The following is a 19,862-nucleotide window of genomic DNA, read 5'->3' on the forward strand; positions in this document are numbered from 1 at the left end:
GGAGCTGAGAGTCATATCCTTACATTATTAGCTCTACTTTAATGGGTTTAGGGAGAGAAAACATGCTGCTGTTCAATGCATTGAAAATCTGAGTTACATTTTAGTGCGGTCATGAATGTTTTGCTATTTTTTAACAGGGACCAGACAAGAAGGTGATACCGCCAAAATAAATGTCCAGTCTACATCGTCATTGTTACGCCCTATGTAGTGCGGAAGTACAGGCGGCTCTGATACGCTGTAGGGGGATTTCTTTATTTTTACTCACATGGTTTGGGTCCACTTGTCCTCGCAGAAGCGAGTGTCCGTGCAAATCAGTAAATCGGGTGACCCTGCCTCCATTCGCAGGGCATGAGGGATGGCTGAATGTTTTGATGAGTCAAAACAATCACATGTTATGGCCTTCAGAGTCACCAGATCTAAACCCAGTCGAACATGTGAGATTTTCAAGTGACATCTTAGACAGCACTCTGCACCACCATCATCAAAACACCAACCGAGGGAATATCTTTTGAACGAACGCTGTTCATTGCTCCAGATCCAGTTCCAGAGACATGTAGAAAAGGCTCAGAATGATGACACGACACCTTATTAAAACTGCTTATACTGGGTTTTCCTGTATATTGAATAGAACTTGCGTTGGATTTATCCTGACAGTGTGATCCCAGGGTACCTAAGAAATGTCAAATCTTTCTATATTATTCACATGAAAACATGACTGTGAGGAAATAAAACAAAACATGCCCTGAAATAAAATAAAATAAAACAAATAAAGGTCTGATTACAGCTTTACTGACCGTTTGTCATTAGATCACAATTTTTTTTTTTTAACTGCCACCCACATGCACTCCAAAGTCTTTATCCTCTGCAGTGTGTGTGTGTGTGTGTGCATTTTGCAAGGCTGTATATAAAGCACACTGAGGGCCAGATGTACTAAGCGACAATTGTGTTTGAAAGTTTGTGAACCTTTTTAGAATTTAGAAAAATATTATGCTTGTTCATTACATATCTGTGAGTGGCAAAAGTATGTGAAACTCTAGGATTAGCAGTTCATTTGAAGGTGAAATTAGGGTCCGGTGTTTTCAGTCAATGGGATGACAATCAGGTGTGAGTGAGCACCCTGTTTTATTTAAAGAACAGGGATCTATCAAAGTCTGATCTTCACAACACATGTTTGTGGAAGTGTATCATGGCACGAACAAAGGAGATTTCTGAGGACCTCAGAAAAAGAGTTGTTGAAGCTCATCAGGTTGGAAAAGGTTACAAAAGTAAATCTAAAGAGTTTGGACTCCACCAATCCACAGTCAGACAGATTGAGTACAGATAGAGGAAATTCAAGACCATTGTTACCCTCCCCAGGAGTGGAGACCAACAAAGATCACTCCCAGAGCAAGACGTGTAATAGTCCACGAGGTCACACAGGAACCCAGGGTAACGTCTGGCAACTAAAGACCTGAAGCAACTAAAGGCCTCTCTCACATTGGTTAATGTTAATGTTCATGAATCCACCATCAGGAGAGCACTGAACAACAACGGTGTGTATGGCAGGGTTGCAAGGAGAAAGCCACTGCTCTCCAAAAACAACACTGCTGCCCGTCTGCAGTTTGCTAAATATTGCGTGGACAAGCCAGAAGGTTATTGGAAAAATATTTTGTGGATGGATGAGGCCAAAATAGAACTTTTTGGTTTAAATGAGAAGCTTTATGTTTGTAGAAAGAAAAACGCTTCATTACAGCATAAGAACCTTTTGTGAAACATGGTGGTGGTATCATGATTTGGGCCTGTTTTGCTGTATCTGGGCCGGGACGGCTTACCATCATTGATGGAACAATGAATTCTGAATTATACCAGTGAACTCTAAAGGAAAATGTCAGGACATCTATCCGTGATCTGAATCTCTAGAGAAAGTGGGTCATGCAGCATGTCAATGACCCTAACCACACAAGATGTTCTACCAAAGAACGGTTAAAAAAGAATAAAGTTGATGTTTTGGAATGGAAAAGTCAACGTCCTGACCTTAATCCAATAGAAATGTTGTGGAAAGACCTGAAGCAAGCAGTTCATGTGAGGAAACCCACCAACATCCCAGAGTTAAAGCTGTTCTGTACTGAGGAACGGGCTAAACCTCCAGGCCGATGTGCAGGACTGATCAACAGTTACCACAAACGTTTATCTGCAGTTATTGCTGCACAAGGGGGTCACACCAGATACTGAAAGCACATACTTTTGCCACTCACAAATATGTAATATTGGATTATTTTCCTCAGTAAATGAATGATCAGGTATAACATTTTTGTCTCATTTGTTTTAATTGGGTTCCCTTTATCTACTTTTAGGACTTGTCTGAAAATCTCATGATGTTTTAGGCCATATTTGTGCAGAAATATAGACAATTCTAAAGGGTTCACAAACCCTTTCAAGCACCACTGTATTTGCAGCTGTGTTTAGGCATTAACGCAATTTCTGCATGAGAAACTTTTGCATATTATGTACGAAACTGGTTTTGCACATTTTGTCTGTCTTGTAAAACCAGGTGTCAGTTATGATCATGAGTGTTATTCAGAGCTTTATAGTCAGGGTTGCCAGGTATGTGGTTTTCCCACATATTTACCTACTTGACAATACAATAATACACAATTATTTTAGGACTTTGGAGGGGGAAAAACCATTCAGGGAAACTGTTTTCTTAACCACAACCCAAACCGCAGTAGAAACTCAATCCTGACAAATGCAGTTCTGGACTTCTTTACAGTTGCATAACTCATTCGGACAGGAAACATGTATCAGAACATTAAGCTTTCCACTGAGAGAGTTCATGTTTTATAGTTACACAGGTCATGTACAATTGGCTTGTTTTATATGTATATTATTCTAAGAATCTGAGAGTCAGTACAGGTTGTTTGGGCTTTTAATATTCCACCCCCCCATTTCTCTCCCTAATTTAGTTCCCTTCCACTCTCCCTTATCATATTATAGCAACTCAAGCGGTGAGGCTGAAAGCTAACATGTACTTCTTCCAAGGCACGTAAAGGCAGCCAACTGCATTCTTTAGAACTGCTGCCCGTGGTGTGTGACAGGACAGCGTAACGACACACTTGGAGAAAAGCGCTATCCGCCCTCTTCCGCACACATGAGCTGACAGACGTCCACATCTGGCTAGCGTTGCTGTGATCGACAGGGGAGAAAGGAGAGTTTTGCTCCCCTAGCTCTGAATTTGAACTCGCAATTTCCTGACGAAAGGGTGAATACTCTTCTATTTTGACAGCTCTGTACCGGTGACAAAATGCTGCTTCATGTTGTTTGGACTCCGGCTTCCACGGCAGTTCATCAGTTTACCTTTAGGTGTATTAAACTGTCCATAAGCATTAGGATATTTCATCCATCACTTTGTGTAATTTTCTTGCATTGATTAGTGGAAAGCACTGCAGCCTGTCATGACTAAATGTCTGAGGGATATTTTGTATTGGTGTTAAAAGGTAAATGACATCACCGTAGCAGCAGTGATGTAATCTTTATTCCAAACTTCCATAAGCTTGTTTGAGTTTACATGCAAAGTTCACTTCATACAAACTAGAGGAGCATTTCATTTTTTTTATAGCGGTTATATTTCTAGTTAATTACATTATAAATTGGTAAATTAGCACTCTGCTTGCTTTTAGTGTGAGCAGATAACTTACAACAAAGGTTGTGGTGCACGCCAAGCTAAGCAAAAACACCTATTGATGCTAATGACGTCAACGTTATCCCTGTTAGTCGTACGCAACTGGCTAACCCATGTGACTTGTTTGTGGATCCACATCACGTAAGCATATTAATTTTATTATAAAGAGTGCCAGAATCATGGGATCATACAAGTTCCCAAGCTTGGAACCGTCACACTGCAAATAAAGCACTGTTGCTCAACACAATGGCAGCGTTTTAGCAGAACTGACAGTTTTTAATAGAACTGTTTTAGTTTGATTCACATTGAATAGCTTTTTCTAACAATTGGCTTTTAATGCATCCTCTTCTCACTCGTGAATGGAGGTGAATATCTGTGTAGAGATCCTAAGGGGACAGGTCTTTAAACAGTAAGCTAGCATTAGATCTGTAAATACACCCAACTATTTCCAGCTCGTTCTGTAATGTGCTACACTCACGCCCCCTTCCTGTGCTGAAGAAGGGGGCGGAGGGTGTTGCACCGATTCGGGTCCCAGGAGGTAGTTGGTATGAAAATTTTGTACTAAGAAGACATGTTTTGACTCTTCGGTTGCTTTTTTCGGGCAGCGGGGTGGTCTGGTCTGTCTTAGCATGGCATGACGGCGGAGATTTGGGGTCAGGGGGAGGGGAGAATGTCCTCTTGTGTATTGGGAACGCTTTTGGGGGGCTGATCAGTTCCTGCAGAAACGTGGAATTATGCTGTCCAGAATGGCTTAATAAAGGAGTATATTATGTTTGTTTGTTTTGTTTGTTTTTTTTAAAGCCAATATGCAAATATTAAACTGGAATCTTAAAACATATCCATTATAATAGAAGAATATAATCGAAGAGTTTAAAATAGGCTACATTTAAACAAGTGTTTTTCATTATTATTATTTTATTTTTTTTATTTTTTATCTGGATTTAAAAACACTACTGTTCTCTGGAACACTCTTCCAGAGTTCAGGAGCAATCTGAGGAAAACATCTTCCACCAGCTGAACTGTGACTGATCCTCTGTACTAACAGAAGGCCTGTCTCAGCTGAGAGAAATGCTCGAGATTGTCTGCGCTGCTTCAGGAGATTAGAAAGATCCACTAGTTTTAAACCATTCGGAGCGTTGCACGTCACAAGCAGGACTTTGTAATACAGAGGTAGTGGGACAGCCAGCCAGCAGTACTCCAGTCTAGACAGTCTGCGTTACGTAAGGCTTAGCATATTCCTTATTTTGGCTACGTTTCTCAGATGATCCACCAAGGTTACACCAAGGGTTTTAACTACAGCTATTGCTTTCACAGAATAGCTGTAAAGCTATAGGGTCAAATCAGTAAGGCACTACGGGAGAATAATAGATGGCCTAAAACAGAAACTTGTGAGGCACCATATTATACATTTTAAGGCACTGGAGATTCAAAATATATGGTCTGTCAAATGAGATACGAAATAGAAAAAGTTCTGTCTAAACTGACCGTTTGAAGCCCGTCCGTGAACATATATGGTTCAGTATTGTCCAGCGCCACATTCGAGTGCAACAGAACCAGAACGGACGCAATCCAGAGAAAGCGGCATGCCGTTCTATACTTTAAGCAGCGCCGATTCTATACTGCGATGGAGAGATTAAAGGCCTCAAAATGTGGTTTCTGCAGAAATGGCTGTCTTTAAAAACTTGAGGACAAATTGCCCCAAATTGAGTGATTATGTTTTTGTTTGTTTTGTTGTTGTTGTTGTTGTTTTTTAATAGCATCTCCCTAATCACTGAGAATTATTCCTTAAAAAAGAAAAAAAACCCAGACAGTTCTGAGGCAAGGACTCGAGTCCTTCATTTACTAAAATCCCAAGCAAATTTGCTTGTGCAGTCTGATAAATTGGATGTGTACTTAGTGGACGTCCTGCGGGTGATTTACAGAAAATAATTACGAAAATGACATTTGGGGGCAAATAAGATGAATAAAACAATATGCAAATGAGGTTCTTACATGTGCGAACTGTTCTCCGAAGCCTTGGCGCGTTTGGATCTTAAAGAGGCTCCCAGAAGCATGTAGGCACTGTTAAAATCACTATTGACATTAGATACACATAGCAGCGTTCAATTTAATTCAGTTCGTACAATTCATATCGACCGAAAGCTATAAAAAGAAAAGAAAACAGACAAAAGTCAAAGTGTGAATGCTGTATTGAATAAAATGTACGTCTTGACTCGAAATATCGTGTAAACTGAGAACTAAGTAACTATAACGGCAAAATAAAGACAAATTAGAGTGAGGTTTTGTATACAGTCCAAGTAGTATCCAAACACAAGTGCAACGGTTACACCACTTGACATTTCAGTGGGCTGAATTTCAGTTACTCCCATTTAAGATACCCTCACTTGCCACTTTATTAGGAATACCTATACGCCTGCTTATCCATGCAGTGATTCAGTTAGCCAGTCGTGTAGTGGCAGCGTAATGCATAGAATCATACAGATACAGGTCGAGAGCTTCAGTTAATGTTTATAGCAAACATCAGAACGACTTTAAGCGTGTCGTGGTTGTTGTTGCCAGATCTCTTAGGATAAACACTCTTGACAACCGTGGTGAGAGGGAAAGCACGTCAAAATAAACAACACATCCGAACCATGGGCTTAAGAGCATGTGCATTGCAATGTTGCCACGTATTATTTAATTTTATTTATTTTTTAAAAAAAAAAAAAACTAGTTTCCAGTATAAAGCAATGAAATTAATTTATATGACTTTTTTTCAGACTTGTCAGACTCTAAAAAGGATGTACCCAGAATAGCACAGTAAAATTATGAGGAACCGTACACACACAGCATACTGTTTCATAGCCAGCTCCACTAAGTTCTATGTGTTGGGTTTGATTTCTCCAAAAAGAATAGAAGCATGCGCGCGTGTGTGTGTGTGTGTGTGTGTGCTGTGGGAGTGTGTACCAGAGTGCAGCAGACAGCCGTGGGCCGGAGGTCTCCTTTGAAGCAGACTATGCTTCCCACTCTCTGGCCGTGGCGTCTGCATTGGCTGATCTCTGCTCCTCCAACATGCAGACACACACACACACACACACACACACACACACACACACACACACACACACACACACACACAGAGAGAGAGAGCCCTCAGTCCCTGTGTTTACAAGAGTTGAATATCTAATCCATGTTTCAGAGGCTGGTTTTAATTCTTTATCAGCATTCGCATGCATGCACTTCCTGTGAAGCGAACTGTTCTGGGAACAGAGAAGGTTTCTTGCACGGTGTCCTGGGAAGGTCCAGACAAGACAAGAGACGTGACCATCATTTTCATTACCACATGCGTATACACACAGTCAAAAATGAATAATGGCTCTGCCGATTTTTAAGATATTGCTTTTAAAGCTCCATGCTGTGTGCTTTGTTTGAGCAAAAACATATTTTCATGTGCAGAAGGATGAGTCATTCTACATAGATTACTACTTACAGGCAAAACTGTGCAGATCCTGGTGTTTTTTTCTCTTTTTTTCCTTTTTTTTTATTCATGACCCTTGCTCTACTTCTTCTTCGCCTTCTGGATGCCTATAAGAAGAACAAAAAAAAGGGTTGTTTTTTTTTTTCCTCTCTGGGCAGGAAATGTTGTTTCTTCTACTTCCAGTTCTTTCTTCCACCATCCGTCACATTAACTTGATGTAAGAGAGTCTATAAAACTGTAAAGACTTAAGTTGCCTGCCCCTTACCTCTGTTTCCCAAAGCTGTCATGTGGATTCACACGTTTGATCGTACGCTACACTAGGCAAGCGTGGATTTTACGTTCACTGTGGGAGCCGTTCACTTTCACTAGTCGGAAATTTGAGCTTGTTAGTTACTGATTGCAGTACCGTTTGATTACTTTGAGAGCAGTTTAGTTGTTTCAATAGGTGTTAATCATTCACATTCAATGTATAATTCAGGAGGTAATGAGGAGGTCAAATATTCTGTGTGCTTGTTTTGATTTCTGTGAAGGAATCCAAGACATGTATAATTACATGTCCTAATATAAAGACAAGAGCGATGCTCCATACAGTCAGTACAGTTTCAGTAGAATGACCCATACAGCACAGGGCATTGTGGGAAGCTGTACAGTACACATGACATACTAACAGTTGCAGATTTAAGATAAACTAGATCTATCCATCCATCTTCTATACCTTATATAGAAGGTATATCTTATCCTTAGCTTATCCTTTTCAGGGTCACGGGGAACCTGGAGCCTATCCCAGGAAGCATCGGGCACAAGGCAGGGTACACCCTGGACAGGGTGCCAATCCATCGCAGGGCACAATCACATTCACACACTTTAGACATGCCAGTCAGTCTACCATGCATGTCTTTGGACTGGGGGAGGAAACCGGAGTACCCGGAGGAAACCCCCGCAGCACAGAACATGCAAACTCCGCACACACAGGGCCACGGTGGGAATCGAACCCTCGACCCTGGAGGTGCGAGGCGAACTGTGCGCCCTGATAAACTAGATGGCATTATATAAACATCTAACGTGATCCATAGAAAGGATTTGGTTTGGAAGATCTCGTTATACAAGGAGAATAAAAGTAACCGACCGAGACGCTCTGGTACCTTTTTCCAGGTTCCAGGGAACTAAGGCGTCTCTAAAAGGGGTGGGTGACTCATCACTTGTGAATCAGAGACATTTCTGACTTTACTGTTCCGTTCTCTTTCAGGATTCTGATGGAGGTCCTCGCTCAGACACCCCAGCCTCGGCACCGCCGGCTTTCTCGGCTCTGCGCCACTCCCGTATCGTCTCGTCCACCTCGGAAGAGGAGGAGGCGCTTACTGAGAAGTTCCTCAAAATCAACTGCAAGTACATCACAGATGGCAAGGCGAGTCAATTTCAGCAGCTGTTTTCCAATACAGATGCAGTCTTCTCAGGAGATTTTGTACTGTCTCATCTATGTAATATCGAACCGGTTTATTCCCTTGGACGCCAAGGCGTTTGGCTCGTATTCTCCCAAGTGCTGCTTAGTGAAAAAACACTGCATCAAAATTTCATTGTTTTAACTGTTGCACTGTAGTGAACAAACCACGAAATCTCACTGTTTCTCCAGGGTGCTGTAAGTGGGGTGTTGCTGGTGACACCCAACAACATCATGTTTGACCCTCACCGGACAGACCCCCTGGTACAGGAGCGCGGCTGTGAGGAGTACGGCATCATGTGCCCGCTGGAGGAGGTGCAATCTGCAGCCGTGTATCGAGAGATCACAGACAGCAAGATCCGCGAATCCTTGCCCGCGTAAGACTCGTTTTGATGAATGAATTTGTTGACGATTAATTATACACTGTAGTACATCGTAATAATACACCCAGTTGTCTACTATGTTTCTGACCCAATATTATCGGTCAACAAAACGGTATAAAGAATCATAGAATGTCCGAGAAGCAGACGAATCCCATTTGAAACCCACATCACTCGTGAGATTCATCAGGCTGAAAGCCCAGTGTGACGTTTCCGATATGGAAAAAGAAAACGCGCGAGTTTATGACTGTAAAATTGCCTCAGACATCCATCGTTCAGCCTGGTGATACAGGAAACGGATTTGTGCTCCAAGGTCAATGAAGCACACTTTCAGCCGCCTACGATTTTGATCACCCGTTTTGTTTTGTAATAAGAAGTTAATGATTGTAGCAGCCTTTACGCCTGCCTGAATCTTTATATCCTTTTATCAATAATTTATGAGTGATAAATAATTCCCCCCCCCCCCCCCCCCCCCCCCACACACACACTTTTTTTTCTCCTGTTGCTCTTTTTGCAATATTCATTAAGCTGAGATATTACTTCCCATTTCTAAACACTAAACTAATTACGTGATACAGAAATATTAGGCAAAGTATTTATTTTCTCTGGAAGGGAGATCCTTTGGGAGACCTAAAATAATACACACAGCAGCTTCCCAATGAAACTGAAAATAGATTACTAAAAAAAAAAAAATGTAATTACAAACACAACCTAGCATATAGCCTTATTAACATAAACAGGAATGAACAGTGTGCCAATAATATCCTGCACCCTACAACCTATACTAGTCTCTTATGTCTTTAACACATTAACACACGTGATCTTTTTCCCTTTTCACTTCTGTTGGGGTGAGCAGACTTTAAAACCCCCACAACTTCGATTGAACTGATTGAGATGTGTGTAAAACCTGTAGTTTCAGAATTATGTAGTAGAAAATGTCCGATTTGGACCGTGCGAAGGGTTTTCACAGGCCGCCACACGTCAAATAAAGTCGATTTTAAGTGCAAATTTGATCAGTGCGAAGATATTTTGACATATTTTCTGTATCTGAAACGATACAGCACTATATGAGCATATATATAGTGTCGTGAGCTTGTGTGTATATATATATATATATATATATATATATATATATATATTTTACAGAAAGCTGCACGTCCTTATTTGGTAATCTTCATACCGTCACACAAAGGATGACCAAATGCAGCACTGGTATTTAGTTATGCATTGGGTCAATTGGAGACGGAAATAATGGCAAAATGTAGGATAACAGATTTGTTTACCGTACTGTGTATCACTTCAAAGTCTGGTGGGTGTTGCTGGTTTGGGAAGGAACAGGAGCCTCAGCTAACGCCAGCGCTGCTCTATTATTGTTGTCACTTCCCTCGTCCAACAAACGACTTGTGCACATCTGAGAAGTGATTATTAAGCGTAGAGTGAAAAGGATCAGACTGGCCATACACTTAACACTGGGTTATACTTGACGTATGACTTTATGTGCACATGAAACAGGAACATTGTTCATAAACTCGCTTACGTAGATTATTTGGGAGATTATCTAATCTGGAAGCTTAAAAAGTGACGTCCAGTAGATGTCACATCCGCCAAAGCGTCCTTGTTCGTCTAGATTCCAAGACGAACTGTAAAACGTTTAGAGATTTCACGCACAGCTCAAATCTCTATCCTTAAATTCAAAAGTACCACTACCTGTATAACTCTATATGCCTTTAGACCATAATAAAGACATTCATGTGTCTTTATTTGCAAGTATGGAATATTACTCTGTGCTTCTTTACTGAGCATCGCAGACTTTTATAATATCACCCTAACATCAGTATGTATTTAAGCGGTCATATCTTTACATCTTTACATTTTGATGTAAACGTCAGTGTATGGAAATCAATATGGTAACCAAATGAAAATGTTGCGCTTGCAGGGACATCGACGCATGGTTCTCGGGGCCTGTTCATCATGCAGAACTGCGTCTGAGAGAGGCGTACGACAGCGGCAGCACAGCACCACGCAGCACGGACGCCTCGCTCTCCGAGGACGTGTTCACCGAGCCTGAGCTCTCACCTATCCGCGAGGAGCAGCCGTCCACCCAGCAGCTCCAGAGTGAGGATCAGTCGTCCTCTGAATCCGTACACACAGTCAGTCACGAGCCGGAGGAAGAGGCAAAGGACAAGGAAGAAGAAAAGACAGAGGGAGACACAGCAGGAGAAAGCGCAAGTGCTTCAGATGAGCCCAAAAGCCAGGAGCAGCTTAGCACACCAACCAGCAGGGACCAACAACCGCACCAGCCGCAAACCACACCCGCCACGGTGGTCACAGATCAGGAACGTGACCCAGACGAGGCTAAAACTACCAGAGACGGCAAGCGGGACTCGGAAACTGATGTGGAGGAGCTGCGAAAGATGTGGAAGTGTCACACTATGCAACAGGCCAAGGAGCAGCGAGAAAACGCACAGCACACACAGAACGAAACTGCGTCATGCAAAGGCAGTCAAAGGCAGGGCTCAGCAGAGGGTAAGACTTAACGTATTTCTGTTATGTTATTATCTGCCATAACGTACTCGTGTTTTGATTATTTTAACCGGCTTTTGCACCTCGCATATAAAACCCTCTTTGATTCCAGTGCTCTTCTGAGATTTACAGTGCAGAACCGTCGTAGGTTCGTATATTAATTATAAAACCATTTAGTGCCTGGGGAAGCAGGGCTGAAGCCATTACAGCCCCGTGCTCTGAAGTCTCAACATCACAGCAAGCCTGTGCTGTTTGTCTGTGCTGCTGATAGCCGCTTCGAGCCACTTTGATCGCACTCGGCTAGGTTTAGCCACATAGTGACCTTCAGCACGATAAACGCGAATTTATCAAACACAACAACAACACACACAGGTGGCCTCACACCAACAGCGCCTGAGAGCAAACAAAGTCGTTTCGGCATGTATTAAGAGCTGTAGTGCTGCTTCTGTTTTTGGTCATATTTGTAATTCTGGTCTTGTTTGCACACTGGCATAACTGTCCAAACCTTTAATGAGGTTAATTATCCAGATGAACGTTAAACCCAATTAGGGTCTGAATGAATAAATATTCGTGTGCATAAACATGAAAACACTTTTTTTCAGCTCGCCACTGATACAGCTGTTCATTAGGTGAGATGACGTTCATATAATCCCAAAATGCACCCGGAAAAACTAGGGGTATAACGCTACGTGAAAATCGATACGAGTCAATACAATACAGTGGTGTCTTGACTTGATATGATATAATATGATACATTTTTAGATCCATCATGAATAAGAATCGCCTGAATGTATGCTTTAGATTTCCATTTACAGTTTTCTAAAACACTCAAGATTCTAAAATTATAATAAGTATAATAATGAAAAGTTTATAAGCACACTCTGTACCTTCGTTCGAGCCGTTCAGCTGTGTGAAAAAGGCTCGGAGCTACTTACTCAGAGCTCAGAGGCGGGAGTGTGGGCTTGATTAAGTTCACATTTTTATGACACCTGGCACGGCAAGAAAAGCGTTTGATCTGTCGTCAGGAGATTCGAGTTTGAATCCTGACCACGCCACAGTCATCCATGGCTGGGAAAAACTGACCATACTCTCTGGGTGGGAAGGATGGTGTACTCTCACCCATGTCAATCACTGTCACACTAGGACTAGGCAGTTGTAGGTATCGGTGTGCTCATGTCTGCGGAAGAGGGCAGATAGCGCTTTCCTCCCTGTGATACAACATGAGCATGAATACAAAATTATGACACTCACGTGATATAAGCAGTATTTTATGACAAAGAGCCTACTTATGTATGTTATGCAGTCTGTTGAATGTATCGTTCGATACCCGGACATGTTGAATCAAAAGCCTTGTATGGAACAATACAGCCATACTGCATAAAGCTTGCCTATTCAGAGCTCGGTCATGTTGGACATGTCCTGGTCCACAGCTCCTGTTCTCCCTCGTGATAGGCGAGCTTACTATTTTATTCCCTTCATCCAGAACCCGGCAGCAAACACGATCCTGCACAGAACTCCCAAGAACCAGTGGATTTACACACCTGATTAGGGCACTTTAAATGAACGGGCTCTGGCAGTATAACGTTGTCTAAGTAGATTAGGGTTTCTTTGTCTGTGTGAGGTACGGCTCTGCTGGATGGCCATTCATGTCCTACAGAGTTGACCTTCTCATAAGCTATTAAGGAAATATGTGTGGAAATCTCTCTTATTTTTAATCCCTCTGACTAGTGCAGACTTCAGATCAAACACATCTTATTCTGTTTAACGACGGATTGGGGGGCAGGGCTTGGTGCGTTGATATAATTTGGGGTTGTGCTTACGTTTTGGTAATCTACTCGGTAATAAATAAGTAATAACTTTATATATATAAAGTAATTAAATATATGAAACACAAAATATATTAAATGTAATGAAATCATGAAAAAAGATAAATCTGACCTGAAAGAAAAAAAAAGTCCATCAGTAGCTTAGAGATAGAAAGAATCCAGAGCTTGGAGCCATATTAACCGTATTAGATTATCCGACGTAGGAAATATCTCAAATGATTTTGCTTAGTTAGAACGGTGGTGGGGGGTCAATAAATATGTTCAGAAACATGTGAATCAATTTAAAAGAAAAGAAAGTGGGAGTTAAAAATAATTTAAGATATAGCATCTGCCTTATAGACCTGGACTCTTCCTTTTCAATTCCCTTTAGTTCCCTTAATAGCCAATCATGGGCATGTTTGAGTTGGTGCTTGATGTATGATGGGGGGTGTCATTAATATATTTTCATATAACAGCACGCTCGTCGTGTTTTGTTCCTTACTTATTTGGCAGGACAACAAATTGCTCCAGAACATACTGAGCAAAATTACCCGTCAACAGTAAGTGAGCTGGCACCAGTCTCGGATCTCTTAATCTCTGAAAAGCCCTCAGATGTTCACTCGCATCTTCCCTGTCGTTCACCCCACTTCCTTTCTGGATATTTTTTTCCCCCCTCAAAAATATCAAGCATCAGTCTTCAATGCCATCACTTCTATAAACTGTATCAATAACTCCACTCTAATCTTAGGTTTGTCTCCTACTGCATGAAACTGCGTACGGCTGGCCATACAAGCGCAAAATACACCCCCTACCTCAGCACCCTCCTGAAGACTTGCGTTCCCTCGCGCAATCTGCGATCGGTTAACGACCGACGCTGAGTAGTGCGTACTCAGTGTGGGTCAAGGTCCCTTTCCAGAACCTTCACACTAACTGTTCCTCAGTGGTGAAATGAACTTCCAACCTCAATCCAGACCGCAGAATCTGTCAGTATCTTCAATAAAACAGCTAAAGACCCACCTCTTCCATGAACAGTTAACTAACCCCTAAAAAAAAACAAAAAAAAAACCCTACTCTGGATCTTACACCTTTACTCTGCACAATTTGCTTCTTCTAGAACTCAATTAAAGATCTTGTACAGTAGCACTACTTGTATTGTTCTCTGCTTGATATATCACTTTGCGTGTATTTCCTCATTTGTAATTCGCTTTGGATAAGAGCGTCCGCTAAATGAATAAACGTAAATGTAAAATAATTGGCGTGCAGGAAGGACTGCTTCCTTGCCAAGAAGTTTCCTGATTGGCTGATGCACCTGGACTGTGATGAAATATTTAGCTGCTGATAACAAAGCCAGAGCAGTCATAGAGACTTTGTTTTTGTTTTTGTTTGTTTGTTTTGTTTTTGTGTTCTCTTTTTTTATCAGCGCATTTATTGTAGTGATGGTTATCAGGATGTACAGCCAGTTTAGCTGAAGGAAAAATAAATTCACATTGTTATGCTTTCAGATAATGTTTTTTTTTTTGTTTTTGTTTTTGTTTTTTTTAATAAAACTGTTTTAGTAAGATTTATTTTTTATTAAATCGTATGTCGGATAAATCGCATATTGTGGACAATGTGATGGACGATATTCAGGACTTTCAGAAGTTTTAGTAGGTTAAAACAAATGAAGTAGGAGGAAAAATGTCCAGAGAGTGTTTTGATAATACTTGAAAAGAAGGACTTCTTGTACCACTTCACGGCAGGAAAGTAACTGCTCTACTGAGGTGAGCATTCACTGTGTCTTTCTCTTTTAACAGCAGTTTTATTCCTTATTAATTCTGCAAACTTGTTGTCTTTCTCAGTCACCCCACTATAAGTATGCTTCTGTTCATCTGCCTGAAGTAGAACACACTGTATCAGATTGTTAAAAGTCTACCTAAGGCTTAAGCCACTGCCGAGTGTGTGGATATGCAGTCTGCTTCTGCTAGGTGGGAGAAAACACACAGAGTGGCACTTTACACTCACGGCAGTAGGCTGTTTATTCCTCGGTTTATTCCTGCTCCTGACTGCTGAGGTGGCTACTGAAGAGTAGAGGCGAGTAACAAAGAGGTTTATCTAGCAAGTAAGGTTTAGGGTGTGTAAACATATTAGCATAGTTCTTTCATTGATGGGCTTCGAAAGGAGGAGTTCATTTTAGTATCACTTCCATTTCATAAGAGACTTTTTTTTTTTTTTTTTTATTGGCAGGATCCAAACAGGAAATAAGAAACGAGGAAATAATTGCCTCTTCTAGCAGGCAGAGATGCTTTCATTTTGTTAAGTGAAGTAGATTTGACTCTTTCAGTAGAGAATTTTTTTTTTCTTTCTTCTAAATTCTGGCTGAATTAAGTCCAGTTCATAAATTTGAGGCACAGTTTAAAATCTAAATGGTGGATGGTTGACAGATCATCATACTCATCGCTTTGAGATGCATTGAAAAGGGTTTAGATGTAGAAAACTCCCTTGGAGCGTAAAAGTTCTTTGAAACAGACGAGCAACACCCGTCATCCATTTTGTTCCTCGTCTTATACCATTCTTAAAAGGCAGTAAAGTCAGCGATTGATTTCCAGCATGCGTCTCCGATGCTTGTTCCACTCCCCTGTTGCTGTCATGTTTGGTGATCCACAACCCTAACCCTAAACCCTCTACTGGCGTCTCAGTGTCTGCCTCGGCGATAGTGATGGGTGGCCGCAGTCACAACCAGCTCCTTATCTCACTCACAATGACTTTCCTCGAGGGAATTAATGGAAACTGCTCATCTCTTGGCAATGTGATGTTCTGAAAACAAGAGCAGGCATTTAAAAAGACAGCACACCCGCATCATATCCCTTTCAACTTCAAGGAAAAAAATCATACAAATTCCAAGAAAGGACGTATGAGTAAGAGAATATTAAAAGCATGAGAATATAGTTTAAAGGCTAGATTATACTTTGAACATGATCTGCTTGGAAGGAAGGAAACGGATGTAATAGATTTTGCATTGGCTACATTGTTAGTTCACGATGATGTATGCATACACATCTCTTTACAACCACGGTGAACAGAAAAGCATCTCAGAATGCACATAAACACATAGTGGTCTTCTAGATGGTGGTCTTTTTCCAGTCTACAATTATCCAGTGTCTGTCAGCCTGTGCCCACTGCAGCCTCAGATTCCTGTTCTCGGCTGGCAGGACTGGAACCTGATGCTTTTGTGCGTGCTGAGATGCTTTTCTGATCACCATGCTTGTAAAGAGTGGCTATTTGAGCTACCGTAGCCTTCCTGTTAGCTCGAACCAGTCTGGCCATTCTCCTCTGACCTCTCTCATCAACCGGTGTAGAGACTGTTGGTCTTGAACCTGTTTTCTATCGGTAGTCGTATGACGAACGTTAAATATTGAACTACTTAGAAAAGTGATGCGATTGGGGGAATTATAACTTGTACTAACTATACTTTTAGAAATTATGACTGAGTGTTCCTCGAATTTTCGAGGTCCGGGTGTCTGATATCTGTCTGATGTCGTGTCCATTTTCTCGCACTCGTAGAAATGCTCATATACTAACCTTCTGTTCCACCCTGATACTTATGTGATGTAAGCATAGGGTATGTTGGCATGCTAATGAAAAGACATGACGGTGATCAGGACATTTAACAGTTAATGATGGCGATCAAAGCAAAGTAGATAGACCAGCAAGTGCTGGCTGGGTGAGACAAAATGTCTACAGACAAGGCTATGTGAGTGAAAACAACAGCTATTTCCCAACATATTGTTCTTAAAGATCAGCTACTATCTGTTATTGACAGTGCGGGATTACGATGCAGTGAAAATTAAAAACGTACTTTACTTACAGTATAGCTAAACAGAAGCCCACAGAATGCAATAGATTTCATGATTTAGCATGAAGTCTCCTTTCCAGAATGAATCATTTCTGAATGATTTTTTTGTGTGTGTGTGCATCATTTATCAGAATGAAATGTCCGACCCACTTATCAGCTTTTTGTTCAATTATTCAGTCATTACATCAATTCCTTCATCCATGTCTCAGGTCTGGCTGTGTCCAGGGAGAGGCGGCTGTCCAGGTCCCATAGGTTTCTGTGCCTGCGAGTTGGCAAGGCCATGAAGAAGACGTTTGTGTCCAACGCCAGCGCCTCCATGCAGCAGTACGCCCAGCGTGACCGTAAACACGAGTACTGGTTCTCCGTGCCACAGGAGAGGTGAGTTGGCACCAAACACAGCTTTCGTTTATTCTTCCTCCACTTTCACTCAGGGGTGAGGTTTTGTGTAGTCTGGTTTCCCAGCAAATTATATAACTTCAGCTGGGATTTGATTCATATGCTGGTAGAGAAACATTTGGATTTTTTTAGGCCCAGAATTCAGACCCATAGAATAGATGGAGCTCATAGAGCTCATAGCCACTGAGGTTTAATGTTCCTTTATTTACATAATTTGCTGCACTTTTCTGAAACCCTAGAACTCTTCATTAGATAAGGATTTCATAAATCTCAGCCTTTAACAACTTTTAATTCTCGATATAAAGCAGCTTCTGAAAGCCCCTTAAAAACCATAAACTGTGTGTTCCTAGCAAATGAAGCCAATGTGTGCAAACAGCGTAATTCAATTTGAGCATGGTTCGTTTTAAACCAGAAATAATTTCCCAAATCTTTGCTGTCAGTTCTGCTTGCCTGTGCCATTACAACGCCGCCTTTGTCTCTTGTCATGCAAGGGCACGCTGAGAATGGCTTCCTTTCATACAACACAAGCACCCAGTGTTCATCTGTCTGCGGCGCGGTCACATGGGAACTTGATTGAATGTAGATATGCTTGTGATTGGTTTGTATTAAATCTGTCTATAGAAAATACCTACGTACTTCTGCGTGTACTAGATGTTGTGGTGTTGCACGTATAACTCGTATAATCACTCGACGCATCTCTGTTGAGCAGAAAAGCATCTAAATACGCATAACACACTGACCCTTCAGGTAGAACAGCAGAAGACCACATCGGGTTCTCACAGGCTTACTGGACAGTGGAAGATTGCAACAACAATAAAAACCATTGCCTGGTCTTTTTCCCATCTTCAGCTTTGCATTTTGAGATGCTTTTCTGCTTACCATGTTTGTAAAGAGTGGTTACTTGAGTTACCATAGCCTTCCTATGAGCTCAGACCAGTCTGGCTATTCTCCTGACCATTGACCTCTCTGATCAACAGGGTGTTTCCATCTGTGTGTAAAAATCCCAAGAGATCAGCGGTTTCTTAAATACTCATACCAGCACGTCTGACACCAACAAACATACCACGGTCAAAGTCACTTGAGATCACTTTGGTTTTTTTTGGGTTTTTTTTATAAAACTAATGCTCTTGGCCTGTATGCATGATTTCATGGTTCATCTTTAGGCATGTTGACGAATTCTTTTCTCTGGCTCTCATGTCCTCATCTCTCCATGTAGGTCAGACCACCTTTACTTGTTCTTCATCCAGTGGAGCCCGGAGACATTCGGCGACGGCATGGGAAGCATCAGCCGCGAGCCCGGGTTCATGGTAGTCAAAAAAATCGACGAACCTGAAGCTGACAACGAGCAGACGACGTCAGACTCCTCATCCAGGGAGTGGGAGGTAGCCTCTGTCCATCAGCTCTGTTCTCCAAGCCCTTTCTTCAAATTAGCTTTATGTTCTTCTGAACGATCTGATTTTGACGTGACTCACTTTTGTGCACAACGTTAAAGCGTGTTTGTGTTTTGTTAAACGGTACGTTTCGCTTCTGCATTGCCATGTGGAGATGAGTTGAACTTGTTGCATATACGTATTACTGTGTGTTTTGCACTGTCTCTGTGTCTTTGTGTTTTGTCTGTGTTTCTGTCTTCCAGGTGCCTGGAACTTTAACGTGTTAACCGTACCTCCTCTCCCATTTGCCATCACACTGTGTTGTCATAGCTTTCGTTCACTTTATCTGTCTGAAATTAGTTTGTACACTTGGTCAGTAAATCCCACCCCTCATATGATTATTTTTTACCGTGAGTTTGAAGCTGGTGTTTTGCATGATTGTGTTCTGTTTTCTTTTAACAAAGCAGCTCATGTATGCACTGGATGCATGAGCTCGTCTGTTGTACGTTGAGACCAAGGCATGGTTTATAGACGGACGGTTTGACTTGTTAAACCATGCAGATGTGACAGTAACGTTACTGAAGTTCAGTACAGAGACTGGTATAAATGAATACATTAATGAAAGGCGGAATTCTTTCCATTTAAATCATTATTTATTGTTAACGAATGTCTTAAGGAAGATTGTTTTGGAAACCGAAAAAATCCACAGAATGGAATGAAGAAATTAAGCTAGGGGTTCATTTCTTTCTAGCCCAGAGTGTAGATTCATGCAGCCTATCGTCATGTCGGATGATTACACACACAGAGAAATGCATGTAAATATAATGTAAAGAATATAATCGAAACCCAAGTCACTGACACATTCGTAACACGTCATCAGTCACCGGTTCAGTGAATGGTTATAAACGTTGCCAGGAAATCATGCTGATTATTAAAACGAACACTCCGGAAGAACTAAGATTATTACACAGAAATGTTTACGAAACGTTTGTTCATGTCTTGT

General features: G+C 41.4%; 1 protein-coding gene across 5 annotated transcripts in view; it reads left to right on the forward strand.

The window, feature by feature from the left end:
* The window catches only part of oxr1a (oxidation resistance 1a), a 184,495-nt gene that overhangs the window by 153,883 nt on the left and 10,750 nt on the right, over positions 1 to 19,862 (forward strand). For all 5 annotated transcript variants that reach the window (XM_053611287.1, XM_053611291.1, XM_053611289.1 and 2 more), the window contains 5 exons: positions 8,362 to 8,520; positions 8,746 to 8,930; positions 10,870 to 11,459; positions 17,303 to 17,471; positions 18,706 to 18,871. In XM_053611287.1, coding sequence (XP_053467262.1) covers positions 8,362 to 8,520; positions 8,746 to 8,930; positions 10,870 to 11,459; positions 17,303 to 17,471; positions 18,706 to 18,871 — 1,269 coding nt within the window. The remainder of the gene's footprint in view (positions 1 to 8,361; positions 8,521 to 8,745; positions 8,931 to 10,869; positions 11,460 to 17,302; positions 17,472 to 18,705; positions 18,872 to 19,862) is intronic.

Source organism: Ictalurus furcatus, chromosome 23, assembly GCF_023375685.1.
Source record: "Ictalurus furcatus strain D&B chromosome 23, Billie_1.0, whole genome shotgun sequence".
NCBI classification, from domain to species: domain Eukaryota; kingdom Metazoa; phylum Chordata; class Actinopteri; order Siluriformes; family Ictaluridae; genus Ictalurus; species Ictalurus furcatus.